The 23,636-nt window shown below is 42.4% G+C and overlaps 1 protein-coding gene across 4 annotated transcripts in view; it reads right to left on the reverse strand.

Annotated features, from left to right (window-relative positions):
* Positions 1 to 1,012: 1,012 nt before the first annotated feature.
* The window catches only part of ABLIM3 (actin binding LIM protein family member 3), a 231,599-nt gene continuing 208,975 nt past the window's right edge, over positions 1,013 to 23,636 (reverse strand). For 2 of the 4 annotated variants that reach the window (XM_073575206.1, XM_073575205.1), the window contains 7 exons: positions 20,056 to 20,169; positions 19,496 to 19,560; positions 17,927 to 18,059; positions 17,308 to 17,337; positions 15,623 to 15,681; positions 13,831 to 13,891; positions 12,916 to 13,405 (listed from right to left, as the gene is read on the reverse strand). In XM_073575206.1, coding sequence (XP_073431307.1) covers positions 13,374 to 13,405; positions 13,831 to 13,891; positions 15,623 to 15,681; positions 17,308 to 17,337; positions 17,927 to 18,059; positions 19,496 to 19,560; positions 20,056 to 20,169 — 494 coding nt within the window. In that variant the 3' untranslated portion in view covers positions 12,916 to 13,373. Of the gene's footprint in view, positions 1,889 to 11,119; positions 11,201 to 12,915; positions 13,406 to 13,830; positions 13,892 to 15,622; positions 15,682 to 17,307; positions 17,338 to 17,926; positions 18,060 to 19,495; positions 19,561 to 20,055; positions 20,185 to 23,636 lie in introns of those variants that run through there. The other 2 variants (XM_073575207.1, XM_073575204.1) reach the window with 2 other exon arrangements.

A 23,636-nucleotide genomic window follows, 5' to 3' on the forward strand; every position in this document is an offset into this window, starting at 1 on the left:
TTTACCCATCATTGGTCATTTAATAATCTGGGGACAGAAACAGAAGGCAGAACTGATACACACTGAGTGATCTGGAATAGATAGGTCAGTGCACTTAGGCTGCCATTGCTCTTGTCCTGTTTACACTGGACGTTGCGCTGCCGAGAACGATGATCCTTTTTGCAGCACTAAGGATCATTTGACGTGATGAACCAGCGTTTTGTTCGTTAATCAGGTGATCGGCAGCAGCCTGTTTAGACGATCATTTCATGATAATCTTGCAGTGTGAATGCAACCTTACTGTGTATGGGGGGCTTTTAGGCTCGCTTGCTTACAAAGAGATACACCCACTGATATTTCTTCGATAGGACATCATTTATATATACTGAGATTTCCCTGCCAATGCAAACATGTGGTGTAAAAAAATCATCTGTCTGGAAAAACACTCCATATGAACGATATTTTACAAAGGTGAGTACTAACTTTTTGCGTCTAGTGCTATAAAATCTCAAACTTTTACAAAAAAAATGGTGTGAATATAGAAACTGGATTACACTATATATAACATGTTGTAAATGTCATCGGGAACAAAATTAGAACTATGTTCAATTCTAGCAGTAATAAAGATAGTAAAATCACAAGGAGCGGCCATTATATACAGCTAGGATAAAATAACAGTGCCCTACAGAGGGCGCTAGTGGTAGTGGTGTAACTATAGTGCGTGCAGGTGTTGCAGTCACACATGGACCCTGTAGCCTAAGGGGACCCAGAAGGTCACTTTGGCTAATATGAGAAGACCAGTTCTTTTAAATACTTGTCATAGTATGGAGATTTTGCATTGAGGCCCACAAGTTCAAGTGACGCCACTCACTAGTGGTCCAAAACACTTTATCCATACCGAAAGCTACACTACTTAGATGGGATTAGCATAGATTTAGATGAATAGTTAGATCCACCATTATATTTCCAAAGGTGGATCTAACTGTTTATCTAAATCTAGTCTAATCCCATTTAAGCAGTGTGGCTTTCGGTAGGGATAAAGTGTTTTGGACCACTAGTGAGTGGCGTAACTTGAATTATACTTTATTCATAAGGATGAGCCACATGGCTAACAGCTGATGGTTACTCTGTAACAACGTGATCGTTGCCAAAGATCACATGGTGCCTTTTGGGTTCTGCATCGTATGGCAGAAGTTGGCTTACAATAGACCTACATATAAAATGCATAATACTAGGAACAGCTTGAGAGGAATGTGGTGAGCAGGTAAAGATGGCTTCTGCTCTGCAGGCCACATCTTGTGTCCACACATCAGTCAGTGCCTGGCTTTGTACTGAAACAACCTGCAGCGACACCGCAAGGTTTTGGATAAAATGACCAGCGTACATTTGGCATACCTGCCAGTTAGTTACCAAAAGAAAATGTTAAGAGATTAAAACAAGAGAGATTAAAACAAGTGAGATTTGAAGATGCGTCAAGGTTGCAGGTTCATTGAAGTCTTTAAACTCTCCAAAACAGCGGCGCATAAAAAACAGCATTTAAAAAATATAACCAAGAGTTGAAAATATCTCTCTCCAAAGAATAACCTTGGCAGGAGATAAAGGGAATACAACCCATTGCATAGAAATAAGCTGTAGTCCCCGTCACTCCTGAAAGGTATAAAACCAATTCTCGTGGAGATCTTCCTATAATACAATATATATATATTATGTGTAGTAGTTATACAGAAGTACTTTATATATATATTTATAAATATATTTATAGAGGTGTACATATTGAGGCACATGGTGGAGTGAGTTAGAAAAGCCTGGCTTGTTTCTTCAGCTCATTTCTTTTCCACAGTGCCAGGCGGTCAAACTCCGATATGGTCATTCCAAACACTTGATAGAACTCTTCAGGTGACAGGTGGCGCTGCGGAGAGATAAGCATTGGAGACATGTTCATACAAACTGGTGGGCAGAATATTAGAAGCAGGGCAATCCATTATTTTCTTATATAAGTCTCTTAACGGTGGTTGGACCAAGTTTGGAAGTCATTCCCAATCCATACAAAAGTGGATAACTTTCGAATTGCTGGAGTACTGACGGCTGGAACTACCACCGATCCCGAGAACTAGAGAGTTACAGCCGAATTTGAATGGAGCGATTGTTGATCATATGCACTTCTGGGAGTGCTGTAGACCAGCCGAATGCTGCGCTTGGCGATTTTTGGTGTACAATAGAGAATGAATCCCCATTCAGAGGTGTGAATGATTGATCACCCTCCGTTCACACTGGGCTTTTCACAGTGCTCAGGGTCAGTGGGGGTCCCAGTATACATAGGCATACCTTCAAACCATAATGAATCCAACAGTGCTGTATTAAATTTGGCAAGCTGTCTTTTGTTATTGGGTATTTTCCAGCATCAGCTGCATCTGAGTCTTCAGGACACAGATACAGCTTAATGTAACAGTGGAGCAGAGAGCCAATGTGTCCTTTCTCCACAGTTGTCTATGTAAAGACTGAAGATGCTGTCAGAACCTTTGGGGCAAAAGACTTTCTCAGGTCACTTGACTAGGCAGCAGAGAAGAAGGAAGAGAAGCAGGGCATAAGCAAGTCTGTGTGGATGTATGTGTGTGCGTGGTATATAATGTAAAAACAACAAACACAATGGAAGGACACTGAATTCCAGGAAAGTGAGGCTGTATTTGCTGACAAGCAACCCTCCCCTCTCTACTTTCCCCTGAGGAAGCCACGCTGTGTGGCGATACGCATGGGGCTCCATTTCCTCCACATACCATGACATGACCGGGTGATCCCTATCCAAGTATCTCTACCAACAGGTCTTATACAGCCTCACTTTCCTGCAACTCTGTGTCCTTCCATTGTGTTTGTTGTATCCCTTATTTTTGGGATACCACTATATTTTCCTCTGCTTTTTCTACTTTTTATTAGGAACTAGTCTTGTTTGGGGGCCCAATGGTTAAGGATTATGCTACGTCTCTTACTGTACATGTCTATAATATGTAAACTGAATTATATGGACTGGTAATATCTTTAAATAGACATTTTCCAGGACTTTTTAGTGTGCAACATCCTAGCACACCCTGTTGCACATACTGTAGTGGAGGATCCTGGTGGGTCCTTATATGGTTCTCCAGTTGTTATATACATTTAGCCTTCTGGCTTTTTTTAATTGTTTTTAAATGTGTTGTTTGTCTTGCTTGTAATTTTGAATTTCAATAAACCTTATTTATTTTTGCTTATTAATGGTGATCCTTGCCGATGTCTACACACTTCTTGTTCTCTTCCCCAGCTGAGGTCTGACTACGTGGCACAATTATTTGTATATTACGAATCATATATACATGTAAAAATAGTCTAAAAATTGATAATTATTACATTGATATATACAGGTGCTTCTCACAAAATTATAATATCATCAAAAAGTTAATTTATTTCAGCTCTTCAATACAAAAAATGAAACTCATATATTATATAGAGTCATTACAGAGTGATCTATTCCAAGTGTTTATTTCTGTTAATGTTGATGATTATGGCTTACAGCCAATGAAAACCCAAAAGTCATTATCTCAGCAAATTAGGATAATTAACAAAAAAACTCCTGCAAAGGCTTCCTAAGCATTTAAAAAGGTTCCTTAGTCTGTTTCAGTAGGCTCCACAATCATGGGGAAGACTGCTGACTTGACAGATGTCCAGAAGGCAGTCACTGACACACTCCACAAGGAGGGTAAGCCACAAAAGGTTATTGCTAAAGAAGCTGGCTGTTCACAGAGTGCTGTATCCAAGCATGTTAATGAAAGGTTGAGTGGAAGGAAAAGTGTGGTAGAGAAAGGTGTACAAGCAACTGGGATAAACAAAGCCTTGAAAGGATTGTGAAGAAAGGCCATTCAAAAATTTGGGGAGATTCACAAGGAGTGGACTGCTGCTCGAGTCATTGCTTCAAGAGTCACCACACACAGACGTACCCAGTACATGGGCTACAAGTGTCGCCAGGGGCGTACATAGAAATCATGGGGCCCCATAGCAAAAGTCTGAATGGGGCGCCCCCCCCAAAAAAAAAAAAAGAAAAAAAAACAAATCAACAGGTGCTCTTAACTCCAGGCATGCATGTTATAGGTCAAACACAGACATTTAGCAAGGCAGAATAAACCATTGGTGGCTCATCGGCGTATATATAAATTATATATTTTATATATACACACACACACACACACACACACCTGCAGTGCATGCAGGGCCCCTTCTACCCTCCACAGTGCGTGCAGCCGGGCCCCCTCCCTAAGGTGCAAAGTGCAGCCAGAGCCATTGTAAATGTAAAGTGCCAGGCTGCCAGCACAGTGAGGGGACACATTTAACAAAAAAAATCCACCCCCACCCGGGCTCACGTCTTGTGTATGTGTGTGTGTGTGTGTGTGTCCCTCTCCCTCAGTGAGAGAGGCTCATGAAAGTTTTTTGCTTTCTGCAATGCATGTGTGCTGCTCTCTGGCTGCAAGGAGGCGTGGCATTCTTATGCAAATCCAGCCAGAGACTTCAGCCAACTGCTGACCAGGAAACAAGGAAAGGGGAGCTTCAAGGGGCCAGGGGGTATGGCCGGCGCTTACATTTAATTAAAGGAGATAGTACTACTGTGTCCAAGGGTGAACTTAGCCTCTCTGCTGCCTGAGGCGAACAGCAAAACGACACCCCCCCACTCACACAAAGTAAATTCTCATATCTATCCTGTAAAACTGAGTATAGTAGTGGACATTTTGATTTAGATAAATAGAAAAAAAAAGGTGTCCAAACACAAGGATGTCAGCGGCATCACACGCACATAGAAGAACAACACAGAAGTATCCAGAACAAGGGTCATTATTGGCAATGGTAGGCCTGGCAGAGGGCCGGACTGGGACAAAAATGCAGCCCTGCCACACAAATCCCACCAGCCCACAAACTATAACACTCCTCACCCCGATCAGTGAATTTTTGCTATACTTTGTTGTCTCCTCATCACTCTCTTATAGGAGTTATTTGAAGAGCCACTTGTGAATGGCACCACAGTGCGTATGATCGACCACAGCTGCATTTACATGGTGCTCTTCAAAGCTATGTTTCCCAGGATCATGGAGGTCCTAGCGGTCAGATCCACAAACAGAAAGTCATCCCCACATAATGCTCCATACAGTATTATGTGCCCCATATATTACTTTGTACAGTATAATGGGCCCCATATAATGTTCCATACAGCATAATGGGCCCCATATATTACTTCGCACAGTATAATGGGCCCCATATAATGCGCCATACAGTATAATAGGCCCCATATATTACTTCGTACAGTATAAGGGGCCCATATAATGCTCCATACAGTATAATGGGCCCCATATATTACTTCATACAGTATAACCGTTGATACAAGGCAGGATGGATCCATGCTTTCATGTTGTTTTCGCCAAATTCTGACCCTACCATCCCAATGTCGCAGCAGAAATCGAGACTCATCAGACCAGGCAACGTTTTTCCAATCTTCTACTGTCCAATTTCGATGAGCTTGTGCAAATTGTAGCCTCAGTTTCCTGTTCTTAGCTGAGAGGAGTGGTACCCAGTGTGGTCTTCTGCTGCTGTAGCCCATCTGCCTCAAAGTTCGACGCACTGTGCGTTCAGAGATGCTCTTCTGCCTACCTTGGTTGTAACGGGTGGCAATTTGAGTCACTGTTGCCTTTCTATCAGCTCGAACCAGTCTGCCCATTCTCCTCTGACCTCTGGCATCAACATGGCATTTCCGGCCACAGAACTGCCGCTCACTGGATTTTTTTTCTTTTTCGGACCATTCTCTGTAAACCCTAGAGATGGTTGTGCGTGAAAATCACCGTAGATCAGCAGTTTCTGAAATTCTCAGACCAGCCCTTCTGGCACCAACAATCATGCCACGTTCAAAGGCACTCAAATCACCTTTCTTCCCCATACTGATGCTCGGTTTGAACTGCAGGAGATTGTCTTGACCATGTCTACATGCCTAAATGCACTGAGTTGCCGCCATGTGATTGGCTGATTAGAAATTAAGTCTTAACACACAGTTGGACAGGTGTACCTAATAAAGTGGCCAGTGAGTGTATATTACTGCATACAGTATAATGTGCATCATATATTACTTCATACAGTATAATGGGCCCCCATATATTACTTCATACAGTATAATGGGCACCATATATTACTTCATACAGTATAATGGGCACCATATATTACTGCATACAGTATAATGAGCACCATATATTACTTCATACAGTATAATGGGCACCATATATTACTTCATACAGTATAATGGTCCCCATATATAACTTCATACAGCATAATGGGCACCATATATTACTTCATACAGTATAATGCGCCCCATATAATTCTTCTCCCCAAACCCCGCTGCTCTGGTCTCCTCAGTGTATTCTGATCCTCCGAACTGCTTGGCACAGGGACATCATTAACTTTACGTATATAATTGTCCACTTGGACTGATAGTAATAGTGATTTGTTTGTACTCTGTTGTCTGGGGATGGCCCACTTTATGGGGGTGCTGAGGGCATATGATTATACACCAGTAAAAAGTATGAGAGGCTCAATATGACCAGTGCTACCTAGTTTCCTACCCCTCTTATTCTACTGGTACTGTGGGCACACTGACTGGTACTGAGGAAAAGAAAGAAAGAACAGAGAGAAAAAAATCCAGAGAGAGAAAGAAAGAAAGAACAAAGAGAAAGAAAGAGGGGAAAGAAAGAAAGACGAGAGAGAGAGAAAGAAAGAGGGGAAAGAAAGGAAGAAAGAAGGAAAGAAACAGAGAGAGAAAGAACCAAGAGAGAGAAAAAAAGAAAGATTAGAGAGATAAAGAAACAGAGAGAGATTCTATAAAGATACTATAGCAGCCCGGCTCCCACTGTAGTGCCCACCTGAGCCTCCCGATGCAGGACATATCATGATCCGCTTACATGACCGACAACCCCGACTCCAAGGCGATCCTGCTGTCCGCGCTGTTGGAGGAGGACACAGTGATGGATCTGAAACACTCCCTGAAGTGCCTCCATGGTTCCGTCACAATCTCCTCCCGAAATGACCTAATTTCCGTTCAGCTTCTAGCACATCACTTCCGGTAGAACGTCACGTGCGAATTTTAAAGTACTCCGCGGGGGTCCGCCGTGTACTCCTGTGTCCGCGGGAAAAGTAAGCTCCCAGCCGGGGCAGTGGGACAGAATCTCTCTCAAAATCGGGACTGTCCCGCTGGGTGGTTTGAATGCTCCCCACCATACACCTTGTACACGTATGGCTCTGCACACATCATAAACACACGGTTCCGCTTTTTATGCCTCGCACACACACAGCTCCACTCTGTACACCTCGCACACACGGTTCCACTCAGTACACACATGGCTCCACTCCGTAAACCTCGTACACATGCGGCTCTGCTCTGTACACCTTGTACACACGTGGCCACGCTCTGTAAACCTTGTACACAAATGGCTCCACTCCGTAAACCTTGCACACATGTGGCTTTGCTCCATACACCTTGTACACTCGTAGTTCCACTCCGTACACCTCGCACACACGCGGCTCCGTACACCTCACAAGTGCCACTCTGCTCCTTACACCTCGCACACGCGCTGCTCAGCTCCGTACACATCTCTGCTCCGTACACGCGCGGCTCCGCTCCGTGCACCTCGTACACACGCACGGCTCCGCTCCGTGCCCTTCGTACACACGCACGGCTCCGCTCCGTGCACTTCGTACACATGCACGGCTCCGTGCACCTCGTACACATGCACGGCTCTGCTCTGTGCACCTCGTACACACGCATGGCTCCGCTCCGTACACACGCAGGCTCCGCTCCGTACACCTCGTACACACACGGCTCTGCTCCGTACACCTCGTAAACACGAGGCTCTGCTCCTTACACCTCGCACACACATGGCTCCGCTCTGTACACCTCGTACACACACGGCTCTGCTCCTTACACAGGGTCGGGCTGAGACCAAAAAGCAGCCCTGACACAAAAAAAAATTCACCAGCCCACATACAATGAATGTCCTCACCCAAATCGTAGAACACTGGCAGGTTGTGCCAACTTTTGCTTTAGCTCACACACACACGTACCACACAGCTCACACAAGTAGCTCACACACAGCTCACACGTATCAGACACACACACACAGCTTACACGTGTCACGCACACACACAGCTCACACGTATCACACACAGCTCACACGTATCGCACACACACCGCTCACAAGTATCGCACACACACAAACACAGCTCACACGTATCACACACAGCTCACACACCCACAGCTCACACGTATAGCACACACACACAGCTCACACGTATCACACACAAACACTTCACACGTATCACACACAGCTCACACCTCACATATTGCATACACACACACAGCTCACATGTATCACACACAGCTCACACGTATCACACACACAGACAGCTCACACGTATCACACACACACAGCTCACACATATCACACACCCAGCTCACACGTATCACACACACACACACAACTCACGCGTATCACACACTCAGCTCACACGTATCACACACACAGCTCACACGTATCACACACCCAGCTCACACGTATCACACACCCAGCTCACACGTATCACACACACAGCTCACACGTATCACACACACACAGCTCACACGTATCACATACACACACACACAGCTTACACGTATCACACACCCAGCTCACACGTATCTCACACAGCTCACACGTATCTCCCACACTTCACACGTAACACACACAGCTCACACGTAATACACACAGCTCACACGTATCACACACACACAGCTCACACGTATCACACACACAGCTCACACGTATCACATACACAAAGCTCACACGTATCACACACACACAGCTCACACGTATCACACACTCGGTATCACAGCTCACACAAGTAGCTCACATAGCTCACGCAAGTAACTTACACACATATCACACAGCTCACGCTCACACACAGCTCACACGTATCACACACAGCTCACACATACATGTATCACACAACTCACACACAGCTCACACACACACAAATGTATCACACAGCTCACACACACACATGTATCACACAGCTCACACACACGCATGTATCACACAGCTCACACACACGCATGTATCACACAGCTCACACACACACACATGTATCACACAGCTCACACACGCATGTATCACACAACTCACACACAGCTCACACACATGTATCACACAACTCACACACAGCTCACACACACACACACATGTATCACACAGCTCACACACAGCTCACACACACATATCACACAACTCATACACAGCTCACACACGCATGAATCACACAACTCACACACAGCTCACACACACACACATGTATCACACAACTCACACACGGCTCACACACACATATCACACAACTCATACACAGCTCACACACGCATGAATCACACAACTCACACACAGCTCACACACGCATGTATCACAGCTCGCCTCACACACACAAGTAGCTCATTCACGATGATAGACAGCAGTCCTGCATAAACCAAGGAATGATGCGCACAGGACCTGTGACGAGGTCACAGGAGGGGAGGAGTCATGGGCCACATGATCAGGGGGCCCTGACAACTTCCCTCCTGTGACCGCATCAATTACAGCCTCTTGCACGACCACAGCATCAGCGTGCAGAGGCTAAATTGTAGGTGCTGCGGGTAGAGGAGCGCATAATGCCGCCCCCTGCTGCATGCCGCTTGAGCAGCTGGTGCAAATCGCCTCATTATAGGTGCGGCCCTGACTGTGTCAGCACAGCACGGCTGCCATACCGCAGTGGCCGTCGTGGGTGCCCTCACCTGTCTGGGCCCCATAGCAGCTGCGTGGTCTGCTACTATTGACGGTACGGCACTGAGTGTCGCATTCCTTGTGTCAAGCCACTCATGACCATTAGACAACGCCAAAAGCGTCTTACCTGGGCCAAGGAGAAAAAGAACTGGTCTGTTGCTCAGTGGTCCAAGGTGTTGTTTTCAGATGAAAGTATATTTTGCATTTCATTTGGAAATCAAGGTCCCAGAGTCTGGAGGAAGCGTGGAGAGGCCACAATCCAAGCTGCTTGAGGTCTAGTGTGAAGTTTCCACAGTCAGTAATGGTTTGGGGAGCCATGTCATCTGCTGGTGTAGGTCCACTGTGTTTTATCAATACCAAAGGCAGCGCAGCCATCTACCAGGAAATTTTAGAGAACGTCATGCTTCCCTCTGCCGACAAGCTTTTTGAAAACTTCATTGTCCAGCATGGCTTGGCACCTGACCACACTGCCAAAAGTACCAATACCTGGTTTAAAAACAACAGTATCACTGTGCTTGATTGGCCAGCATACGCACTTGACTTTAACGTCATAGAGAATCTATGGGGTATTGTCAAGAGGAAGATGAGAGACACCAGACCCAACAATGTGGATGAGCTGAATGCTGCTATCAAAGCAACCTGGGCTTCCATAACACCTCAGCAGTGCCACAGGATAATCACCTCCATGTCACGCCGCATTGATGCAGTAATTGATGCAAAAGGAGCCCAGACCAAGTATTGAGTGCATAATTATCAACATTAACAGAAATAAACACTTGAAATAGATCCGTCTGCTTGTAATAACTCTATATAATAAATGAGTTTCACTTTTTGTATTGAAGAACTGAAATAAATTACTTTTTGATGATATTCTAATTTTGTGAGAAGCACCTGTATACATAAATCTAAAATATATATAAGATCATTGTTGCTACATGGCACAACTATACAATAATTGTTCAATATGGGGACAATAGGATATGTAGCACTATGGTGTATGCGGTAATATGCAATATTGCACGGCAATACACTATGGAGGCATCGTATTGTAGGGATGGCATGGTCTCCTGTGCTCTAACAGTAACATAGGATAGATTGAAACTATGCAGTCAGAAACCTTTATTTCACACCGCTGTGTGTGCACAATCACTCCAGGCATGTAAGATTGATTCTGCAGCATATATACCCTGAGGAAAGCAATTAGTGCACAAGCTGTGAATAAAGTCTGTCCTATGGATGAGTACGATCCATAATACGTATCACAATGACAAAGCTCTCATCTGTGTCTTCATCTTACTCACCTCTAGTCGGGTTCTATCTGCATCTTTGGGTAGTCTGCTCCTCCCTCTAGTGGTCACCATGAGTAATTCATATGGATAAATCTGTCGAGAGATCACTTTGTTACAGTCGTTGAGTTGGTATCTATCAGATGCCCTGCACTTTTAGCCATGCACAATCTAACGCTTCCATACACAATATTTGAATGTGGGCTAAACAACATTTTTTGTGAGATTTGGAGATTAGGACTCTCCACTGACACAGATTGTCAGACAGCTAGAATATTAATGCTGCCATAGCTGCCCTGCTGTGGATTTCTCCACTTCTCTATGCTGAAAACACATGAATACCTGGCCAAGCTGAGCAGGATATTAAAAAAAAGTATTTTGGTAAATCTAGGTTTGTGACTTCAAGACCAGATTCTCCATCTTATAAAAACAAATGAAAAATGTGACATAATAAACTGAAGGATGTTAGGTGAAACATCAGGCGCGAGAGTCAATATGCCATATACATACTATTTATATACATGGACATAGATATATACAAACACACGGATATATACAGGAAGAAAGTTTAGTTACTTCTTATCATAAGCAGTCAGTTTGCTCTTCTATTATTAGGTTGCATGATAATATGCACATATTATTGATAGATACATAAAATCTAAACAGATAGAGACAAAAAAACAGACGATTCTATCCTTTACTTACTTTACTGGGTTCTCAAAGCATGTAATAAAGAGGCACACAGCAGCCTTTCCTAGTCACATGTCAGGGTGGGCTGCAGTCTGAAGAAATACAGATCATGAGATCTGTGTCTCATCTGACAGAGGAGTTTTATCCTAAGCACACATAGAGGTGCATCTCACAAAATTAGAATATCATCGAAAAGTTAATTTATTTCAATTCTTCAATACAAAAAGTGAATCTAATATATTATATAGAGTCATTACAATCAGAGTGATCTATTCCAAGTGTTTATTTCTGTTAATGTTGATGATTATGGCTTACAGCCAATGAAAACCCAAAAGTCATTATCTCAGTAAATTAGAATACTTCATAATACCAGCTTGGAAAATGATTTTAAAATCCGAGATGTTGGCCTATTGAAATGTATGTTCAGTAAATGCACTCAATACTTGGTCAGGACTCCTTTTCCATCAATTACTGCATCAATGCGGCGTGGCATGGAAGCGATCAGCCTGTGGCACTGCTGAGGTGTTATGGAAGCCGACATTGCTTTGATAGCAGCCTTCAGCTTGTCTGCATTGTAGGATCTGGTGTCTCTCATCTTCCTCTTGACAATACCCCATAGATTCTCTATAGAGTTAAGATCAGGCGAATTTTCTGGCCAATCAAGCACAGTGATACTGTTGTTTTTAAGCCAGGTATTGGTTCTTTTGGCAGTGTGGACAGGTGCCAAGTCCTGCTGGAGAATAAAATTTCCAACTCCAATAAGCTTGTCAGCAGAGGGAAGCATGAAGTGCTCTAAAATTTCCTGGTAGACGGCTGTGCTGACTTTGGTCTACACCATCAGATGACATGGCTCCCCAAACCATCACTGATTGTGGAAACTTCTCACTAGACCTCAAGAGGCTTGGATTGTGTGCCTCTCCACTCTTCCTCCAGACTCTGGAACTTTGATTTCTAAGTTTTGGGTTTTCATTGGCTGTAAGCCATAATCATCAACAATAACAGAAATAAACACTTGAAACAGATCACTCTGTGTGTAATGACTCTATATAATATATGAGTTTCACATTTAGTATTGAAGAATTGAAATAAATTAACTTTTTGATGATATTCTAATTTTGTGAGATGCACCTGTACCTCAGTAAGCCGAGAAGGATTGTGACATAACAATAATTTAATCTTTTTCTCGGCTCAGAGATATTTTTTTCCGGGTTCAGTCCTCTGTGCACAGTCAGAAAAGGAAGATTTATTATTTATTTGCCCTTGTCCCGGCAGCTAACCGATATTTGTGCTTAGGTGAGACACAGGTCTCATGAGCTGTGTTTTTTCAAGCTGCAGCCTGTCCTAACATTGCAGTTTGAATTATGTGAAAGGGGTTGTTTTATTACATTATTGGAAAACACCATTAATATAGGGTTAATGTACAGATCACAATTCAGTGAACGAATCGGCCACAAAAGAAATTGAGGTGTAAGGCTAAAGTAATATAGATTTTCATTCAGGAAATGTAGAAAGTCCTTGAAATTGCGGCTGACTGGACATGAAAAGCAGGACAGGAGGTTCATTGGAACAGGTCTATCCACTAAGAAAATGTAGGTCTTCTCACCTTGTACTCTACAATAAAGAAGAATAAGAAGATGTAACTGACTGACCATTCATGCAGAGACAAATTATTAATGTAAGATGTGGCACTAGTATATAACATCTTTTCCAATACGGCGGAGTACTTTTTTAATTATTCATATGCTGGGATGCTCTACAAATAGGTTTATATTGCTTTTCAGTCATGCTCAAAAATAACTCTTCCATTCATTTTTATGAACAGACCATTAATGTGTAAAACTTTGTTGTTAGTGTGATTTACATTATAGCACACCCAGTTTTTACCATTTACCTCATATTATGATATTACTGGCTTGCATTTGCTCTAAATATCCTGATATAACCTTCTTGCTATCATCTAAGTCTTCGTCTTTTCTTCTTTATGCACATAACAAAGGCCCTCAAGCAAGCAGCATATAGAACAAAATGATAATTACCTCTCATGCCCCAGTTGACAGCATTGGCACTATCGTAATGGAAAAGATCAGTGCTGGGTGGCTGTAAGAAAAACATGTATAGTCAATAGAAAGCAGCATTAAAGGGGGGAAACTGTAATAACTTTGTATTTTCCGTCAACATAGCCACATGAGGGCAAGTGTTGAGTGACACCATTCAATTTACCATATAACACGTATAGAAAAATAGAAAACGGGGAAAACAATTCAAGTAGGGTGAAATGGTGAAAAAAAACAGCAATTCTGCCAATTTTTTAGGGGTGGGATGGGGCTTGTTTTTATACTGCTTATTGTGCTTGGTTAAATTATTTTGCAGCTCAGTAAGATTATCAAGATACCAAGTTTACATACTATTATTACTATTAGTAGTAGTAGTAGTTTGCTTTTTAGAAATTAAGAACTTTGTAAGAAAACCATTGGGTTTGTCCTGTCATTTTCTAAGGCCTGTTTCACACATCAGTTTTTTTTGTCAGTTAAAATCCGCTAAAATGGCGGACAACGGATCCATTCCTGTACTGACCTCAACGTTTGGTACCGGACCGTTGTTTTAACGGATCCGTCGAAGGAACTGCTTCCTGGGGAGGAGAGAGAGAGGGAGAGAGAGGGAGAGGGAGAGAGAGAATTTTTTTCAGCTGCCAGAACAGGGTTTAGGGTTAAATTTGCGGCCGAGGCAAATCCTCCGGGCATGCGCAATGTAAAATGCGGGTCCGGCCGCCCGAAAAAAGTTGCATTGTCCGTCCAGGCATGTCGGCGGACGCCAAAATTTTGGCGGATCCGCAAAAAAACGGATCCAACGGATGGCCATTCGTCAAGATCCGCCGGTAATGCAACTCAATGGGAAAAAAAAAACGGATCCGCCAAGCAAAATGGCGGATCTGTTTTTATTGCAAAACGGCGGATTTTGACTGATGGTAAAATACGGATGTGTGAAACAGGCCTAACACCCATACTTTTTTTTTATATCTCTGCTGATGGAGCTAAGTGAGGCAAGTTAGTTTTATTGGTACTTCTTTGAGATGTATACAACTTTTTGTGGAGGCAAGATGAACGAAAAACTGTAATCCTAGCATTTTGATTTTTTTATTATATGCGATAAATATGGCATTTATCATGTGGAATGGATAAATAATGTCATATTTTTAAATAGCTGACTTTTACAGATGCAGCAATACTAAACATGATTTTTTTTTTTTACATTTAGTTTTGCATAAAGAGAAAGGGTTGATTTTAACTTTTTTTTTTTTAAGTAAAATACACAGTATTACTTTTGCATTGCAGTGTATTGTCAGTTCACTGTTCTCCTCTGAAGCCCAACCAGTGAGCTTCATAGGAGTACCAAGATGTGATGACTGGGATAATGACTTTAGCAGGCCCACAGCTGCCATAGTAGCCAATTTATAGAGCATGTGGCATCAATAGTTCTTCATCAGAACCCATGTAAAGGAAGAGCTTCGAAGACCCTTCTACCACCTTGATAAATTTGGCACACCAATTTATTCAAAGACACTATTCTGAATCACCCTCATTGTGTTTAGGCCTAAGTGTAAGGCCACGTTCACACTATCAGTATTTGGTCAGCATTTCCCATCAGTATGTGTAAGCCATAACCAGGAGTGGGTGATAAATCCAGAAGCGGTGGCGGGTTTCTATTAGACTTTTCCTATGATCGCTCCACTCCTGGTTTTGGCTTACACATACTGATGTAAAATATAAAAAATATACTGCAAAAAATATAAAGATGAAGATGTTTAAAAAAAGATATTGTGTACTGTACCCTATGAAGTCCATTTCTCCGGTATGCAGGAAGCGAGGCAGATTTTGAGATCAAGGGATCTAGAAAAAGCAGAATATTTATTAGTTAATAAAATAGAATGCAAATATTAATGCACATGCTTAATATTGTGATGTTTTAGTGACTTATTGACATTTTTCATATTGTCTTCTGCCCAGTACATAAGTAGAGTATAGAGCAGACCTGGGCAAAGTGCGGCCCGCGGGCCACATCCGTCCTTCTGGCTGCCTCAGTCAACCTGAGGTTCCCAGGGTAACTGACTCAGTTAAAGAAGATGCTACAACCATGCCTACAGAAAATATTGGGATTAGAGATGGACGAATTTATGGAATGGAATTGAATTCTACTTGAATTTTACAAAAGTATGTGTTTTAGAGAATACGGATTTTTTGTAATTCACTCTGGGCAAATTCAGCACTTCTTGTTGAACAGTAGAGGACTGGCAAAAGGTTAAGAAAAAAAGGAAAACATCCAGCTCAACGATATAGTGAAACCGATATTTTACTCATCATGCAAAGTGACAAGTTGAGGATAAAAGCATCAGCATAATTCAAGATGGAAATGCGATATCAATGCGTTTCTGGTGGACTAGCACCCTTAATCATGACTTGTCACTTTGCACGGTGAATAAAATATTGGTTTCACTATATCATTGAGCTGGATATTTTCCTTTTCGCATTGCTGCAAGTCTAACACAACGGATCCGTGCTCCGATAATCAAAACGCCTGTAACGGTGAGCTGAACTTTTATTACTTTGTTAAGAAAAAACCCTCATTCACTTCTTCGCTCACCTCACCCTTTGTGCTCCTTTTCCACTGACCAGTTCTCTGTACCACCATCGCATCTCTGGTCGGGTGTTCATTGAATGCTTCTGGCCACAAGCAGGCGCCGAAGTTCACAGCACATGCTCCAGGGTCTAATTGTGGCCAGGAGTCCTGGCTTAGAGGGAACACTGGGATGGAGATGTGATGCAGCGGAGGTGCGGAGACCTGGACAGCGGGCAGGGAGCAGCAGGAAAAGGCCTGGAAAGGTGAGGATGTTTTTTTAACTGCCAATTACCTCTCCTGTCACTCTCCCTGTCCTCTGCCCTCTCCTCCGCCACACCGCATCTCCAGCCCGCTGTTGACTATAAATCAGGGCTTCAGGCCATAAGCAGGCCCTCAAGTTCACTGCACATGCTCTGGGGCATACTTGTGGCCTTCTCTGGGGCATACTCGAGGCCGAAGTCCAGGTCTTAAGTGAGCACCGGGCCACAACTCCAGGCAGCAGGACCCAGAGATCAATGCGCATTCATAGTTAACAAGACTGCTTGTGCCCAGAAGCCCCGGTGTAAAGTGAATAGGGGGGGCGAACATGTGATTCAACAGAGATGCAATGAACTGGACAGTGAGCAGTGGGCAGAAGGAGCAGCTGGAGAAATGACCATAAGAATTTTTCTATTTTTTTACATCTTACATTGCTTTTCAGTGTGTGAAAATGGCTGTAATTATTGATCTGTTGATCCAATTTTTTATTTAAACCACCTTGAATAAAATCTAAAAGACTACGCAACAGAAGTCACAAGTTGGTGGCTGTTATTCCTGATATACTTGTTCTCCTGAATTCAAAATATGTAGATTCTCACATGGATACAAGAGTTTCAGTGGAGGTGATCACACGCACTCACCGCTGTCTGCAAGGTAACACTTGCTTGGAGCTGTAAGACAAAATCATATCATAAGCTTTATTTTCCAGTGCAATGTTACTGAAGGTCTATGCTCCATACACAATTGTAGAAAAGATACAATAGGAACATAATAATATAAGACAAATCCGCCATCTTCAGCACGGACTGCTCTGTTCATTGGCTTACACATGTATGCACATTTACTTGGTCTATTTATTGCCATTTTTCCTTTCCTCTGTTGTCACTTGACACTTCCCGGCCCACCTAATAAGAATAATTGCAGGCCACTGTTGTTCAATTATTAAACTTTACAGTTTGACACTTTAATATATAAAAATTGGTCGTTAAGATGGCAGAACATCTCCGATCCCAAATCAGTAGAACAGAGTAGGCATTGACACCATTTAGACATGGGAGCCTGAATCCATGAAATTCTTCCGACCTTAGAGGTCAATACATCACCTGCTAATAACAGCACTTACAGAAGAACAGCCAGCACCAAACTACAGAAATCTGATTAAACTACTTGAACTGTTCCCTACGCCAGATGACAGTTACTGTGAACTTCCGTTCAATCCATTCTACAGCTTACGGCACAATCCTTCAAGTTTTCTCTTACATCCATTGTCATAGCCAATATTGTGCAGAGCTTCTTTGCTGCCTGCCGAGCTTCGAGGAGGGGTCCAGGGATCAACATATGACCGTGCCTTCATTTCCTCTTTCAGAATCATCCGCCCAATTCCTCCCTGGAGCTAGTAAATAAGATATATATATGGTTTAATTATATTCAATGAATGATTGAACAAGACAAACAGATCTGGGTTCCTACTATTTTAAGAGCTGTGCGGCAAAGCTCCGTTGTGTCATTACCCTTAAAGGATATGATTCTTACAAAATATGTCATAAATATCTTATTGATGTGGGTCCCACCTCCTGGACTTGCACCTGTCTTGAGAAATGGTTCCTATGTCATACCATTGTGAATGAAGTAGTAGCATAATAAAAGACTGGAAAGAGCATTGCCAGATGTGGGTTCCACCTCGGAGACAATCACTTATCTTAGGGCCCTGTCTCATTCCCCCAGGAATAAAGAGGTGGCAAATAGTGATGAGCACGCATGATCAGGTAAGGTGTTATCTGAGCACGTTTGTGTCCTAATCGAGTGTTTTCAGCGTGCTAAAAAAAAATGTTCGAGTCCTCGCGGCTGCATGTCTTGTGGCTGTTTGACAGCCGCAACACATGCAGGGATTGTGTAACAAACAGGCAATCCCTGCATGTGTTGCAGCTGTTGAACATCATATTATTCGAGCACGCCAAAAATACTTGCTTAGGACACGAGTAGGCTCAGATAACACCTTATCTGATCATGCGTGCTCATCACTAATTGCCACCTCTTTATTCCTGGGGGAATGAGACAGGCCCCCCCAAAAAAGTGCATATCTCAGAGGTGACACCCACATCTGTCAGATATCAATAGTGGATATACTATAAATAACCGGGACAGGAAATCCCCTTGAATTTAAAAGAATTTTTCATGTAAGACCAGAGAGATTGTGCATGTGCCCTTCTCTCCTCTGGTGAAGATGACTTAAAATGGTCTGTTTCCAGGAATGAAGGTGGTGTTGATATGCCACAACAGGTGGCAGACTACAAAACAATTGTTTCATGACTTGATTGAAAGTCTTTAAAATGACTGTCTCATAGTCATAAATGGTCCAAATTGCAAAGTGCTCGCAAAAACAAGCAACGTTACAGTTTATTTCTTAGTACAAAATCCTCTCCAGAGGGATTTTACATTTTAAGGTTTACGACTTATTGCCCGAGTTACTGACCATCTCGGCCAACTCTGTTGTCTACCAGCCGTGGCCGGATTTCTACACAAGTGGTGCGCATTGGAAAACTATTTGTTAACAATACGCAATCAAAATCAACGCTTATGACAGATACGAGCTCATTCATTTTCATAAGAAAAATAGATTTTCATCAAAAGGAAAAAAAGTATCTGCAGCGAGGCCATTGAAGGAAGAATGAATGCAATTAGTGTGGTAGTGTGGTGGAGCCAGGGATCAAGATAGAAAATGGCAGCACAAGAATTGAAGGAGAAAAAGTAAGTTACAACCATACTAGAAAAACTAGCCCTTAAGTGTTACACAACAACACACATTTAGATGTGTAGCACCAATCATACCTTATGCATGCTTCGATCAAAGCCATCCTCCTCTCCTCCAGAGGAGAACCTCCGTGCCCGAGGCACTGCGGAACAAATGAGGAAGAGTATAATAAACTTTTGTGCTGCAGCTTTGTTTTTAGAAACTGTAAAACAATGGCATCCATTGTGACTTGAACACAACATGTAATGGGACATCAGCTCCAAGCTGCTCCCATCACAACAGATATAACAGGGGCTCAGGGTAATACAATGACTTATAGACAGCCCAATGTAATAGATCGGGATTATACAGTGGGGCAGTCTCTAGAGTCAAATCTCAGTATCAGGTAACACATTGCTGACATATTAACCGACAATGTTGACAAGTCAATTCTCGGTTTTCCGTTCCTTCAATCACAAGTGCTTTTGTAGGATTCCATGAGCTTCTCCATTTTTTTTACGTTGGAATCCAGTGAAAGTCATACTGATAAATAATAATCTAAATAATAGTAATAAAAATAAAATCTGTTGCTAGAAGAATTGGGTACACAAGGCCAATACTGTCCCTGCACCCCCATAATGCTGGAGATGTCGCTTACTCTTTGGCGAGTACATCCAATACTCGGGCTCTGACTGGTAATAAGGATCTGGAGAATAAGAAGGCAGATATTTCGAAGATTGCACGAGATCGTCACTTGTTTTGCTTTTCGTGGCTTCATTGGGATCATCTGATGGAAAACACAGCACATAATCACATCAGGCAGAACGTTTGTAAACCTGCTCAGATCAATGTGACAATACAATAAGAAGCTTCTCTTTAGATCTTTAATGGTATTGTAATGGCACTCTCTGGTTGCATTTTTCTCTATTTAGACCTAAAACATGTCAAATATGTATATACATTATTTACTAAATCTATAAGACCTGATGAGACTGGTGTGCTTGCTTTGAAAAACACATGGTAAAATGGCTGTATAAGTTTTAAGCTCAAACTCAATCTCCGTCCACCTAGCATGATTGACAGCGCCTCGGTCTCCCTTCATCCTCCTGCTGCTGGAAACCCACACTGTTGAATACAGGACGCTGTCAGTCTCGTGAGCACCCTCACTCTTCAGAAGGACTCAGAGAATACTCTTTGTATGTGTTATGCAGCCATACCGACAATCATTTTCAAAGCAAGTATATCTGCCTGATCAGGTGTAAGAGATCTATTTAATAATTCATGCATATATAGTCTATATAGTGAAATCTGTTCAAGGTTCCACTTTAACCCTGTAATGCTATTTGATATTTATCCATCATGAAAGCGTCACTTTTAGTACATTATGATGGTAAGTCCAACTTCTATGCCTGTGCAATCAGCTGAAGGAGCCCAACTGCTATACACAGCCAGGCTCCAGCTGTAACTACTAATAATGGTGGTACCACTAATCCCTACAGTTGAGCCCCTTATATGTCAATGTCAATAGTGAAAGCACCCTATGATAAATTTGAGCACTCTCTCTGACAGCCCATCGGATCCCCACAGTGCGATTTCAGAGTGCGGATGAGTTGCTTTGGCCTCCAGGGCTAACATATACCTATCAGATTCCACTGGATGCAGGGTCCAAAAGGCTACCTGTCAGTCAAATACTGATACGCTAAAGGTAATGCACTGCTTCACATAAGCAGTGCCGTGTATTACCCATGTGATCATAGGACTATATGTTCATTTCCCCTTGGATGCTAATAAATATTGAAAAAAAGAAGTTAAACTTAAAAGAAATTAAAAACAGCCTCCCAAAAACTCCAATTTTACCAATTAAAAAGTTGTTTAATGCAAAAATATATTTGGTCCATTATGACCCATATAATGCTATATTAGTATTTATTCCACACAGTGGAGGCTGCGAAAACAAAATTGAAAAACCTACGGCTAAATTGCTATTTTGTTTCATCCCACCTCACAAAAAATAATGAAATGAAAAGTGAGCAAAAGATGGTATGAATGAAAGATAGTGCCAATACTAACTACAGCTTTTTATGCAAAAAAAGCAAGCCGTCAAAGAGCTGTGCATGAACCGTATGCCCATCATTTCCCCGTCCCATGACCGCTGCATTCCATTCATAATAATCAATATAAATGTTGCTTGGCCATGACCATTGCGTGCTGGCTTTACATCATGAACGCAGTGGAAATATTGGAATTAGGCTCCATAAAAGTCACATCATGCGACTTGTGTCATACATATGACACTGAGCAATGGTTGGCACTAGTGATGAGTGAGTATACTCGTTGCTCGGGTTTTCCTGAGCATGCTCCTGTGTCCTCCGAATATTTTGGCGTGCTCGGAGATTTAGTTTTCCTTGTCTCATCTGCATGATTTGCGACTTGTAGACAGGCTGAATATATGTGGGAATTCCCTAACAAACAGGCATTCCACACATGTATTCAAGCTGTCTAGTAGTCACAAATCATACAGCTGAGGCGACAAAAACTAGATCTCCGAGCACGCCAAAATACTTGGAGGACACCCGAGCATGCTCGAGAAAACCCGAGCAATGAGTATACTCGCTCATCACTAGTTGGCATAAAGATCATGCCTAAATGTTGCATGTCATACAACACAATACGGCGTTGCTACAAGACTTTTTTTTAGGGCGAATATTCGGTTTGCTGCGTTGGCCTGGTATCTAAATATTGATTCAGAGGGACTCTTATATTTGCACCCAACACCCAGCGTTCATATCTGCCAGCCTTCCAACTTGCTCTGCCCCTTAATAATACACTTAAAAATTAAAATATATCAAGAATGGCTCACAATATGCAGTATATATCTGTAGGGACGCAGATAACACAGACAGATGAAGAAGTGGACTTGTATGGTTGAGAAAAGCAGGCATGTCTAGTATAAGCGGACATAAAATGCATGCAGGTGTAGAAGGCTGAGGAAGAGGCTATGTTTTGCAGTGGTCAGCATATTTGTAAGTAAGTGGCTAGACAAGAGCCCTGCTTCCCACAGAGAAAACGAATAAAGCTCTTACTTACAGCATGACACAGAGCCGGCCCATCAGAGACAAGGAGAGGTGGGAGAGAAGAGACAGCAACACAGCGTTTAGAGATCTGTCAGTGGTCACAGCTATGTGTTTTATTCATGACAACACCTTCATCAGGACCACCCACGGGCAATAAAGACACATAACTTCTCTTTCACCAGGCGCTCTACTGGCAAGCAGTCCTGAACCATGACACACTGCAGGGTATTTCAGATATTTCACAGGCTTTGCAGGAATTTGCTGTTTCATTTCTTTGCATAGATTTGCTTTTACCAAAGAAGGAGCCCATTGTCTAGTTTTGATACATTGGCTGTCAGCCACTATAAATCCTCCATGATAACATCGGCCTTATTACTGAAGGTATGTGGAAGAAACTGGTACTGGGATAAAAGGATCAGTGTCTAAGACATGGCTAAAATGCTGGATCAATGGGCATAGCTGGTTAAGGGGATGCCACACCAGAATCAATTTTGGTAGGATCAGGTGTCCATTTAATTGGTGATGTTTGGTAAAAAAAAAAAGGCATTGGGCATATTGAATTTCAAGGGAGATGAGCTACCACCAGAGGTATCTGGCATTCAGTAAGATGCACGCCTGGTTCACATTTGTGGGCAGATCAAGAGGGATCCATTGACTTTGTATCGAACATTGGCCCATAGACTTTCGAATGTACATCTCGTGAACTGAGTGCTTCTTCCTGGTGGTTTGATCAATATATCGGGGTCTCAGGAGTGAATCCAGACCCACTTCGATCAACAGTGCATCAGAAAGGCTACAATATTCCAAAAATCTTTTCAAAGCTTTGTTACACTCTTGCATTCTTCAAACTTGTACATCAGAAGTAATGCGGCCATTCAATATTTTATGGTTTAGCACTGCTTGAACCAGTTGACCATAAAAGTAGTCAAGAACTACTCTACAGATACAGTACTACAGCAGAACTTCATTCTAGTTACATATTGTAATACAAGTATTTACTACTCTACAAACTGATGGCAGACACAATAATAAAGCATTTCATTGTTTATCAAATGGGTTTACTATTTAGGTACACACAACCTATCATGCTAACCTCATGCATTTTACTAAACCTATGTTACCCATGCAAAATATATAGCTTGCATATAAACAGACATGCATCATT

The sequence above is a fragment of the Dendrobates tinctorius genome, unplaced genomic scaffold, assembly GCF_039654945.1.
Source record: "Dendrobates tinctorius isolate UK_male_01 unplaced genomic scaffold, ASM3965494v1 ptg000043l, whole genome shotgun sequence".
Classification (NCBI taxonomy): Eukaryota; Metazoa; Chordata; class Amphibia; order Anura; family Dendrobatidae; genus Dendrobates; species Dendrobates tinctorius.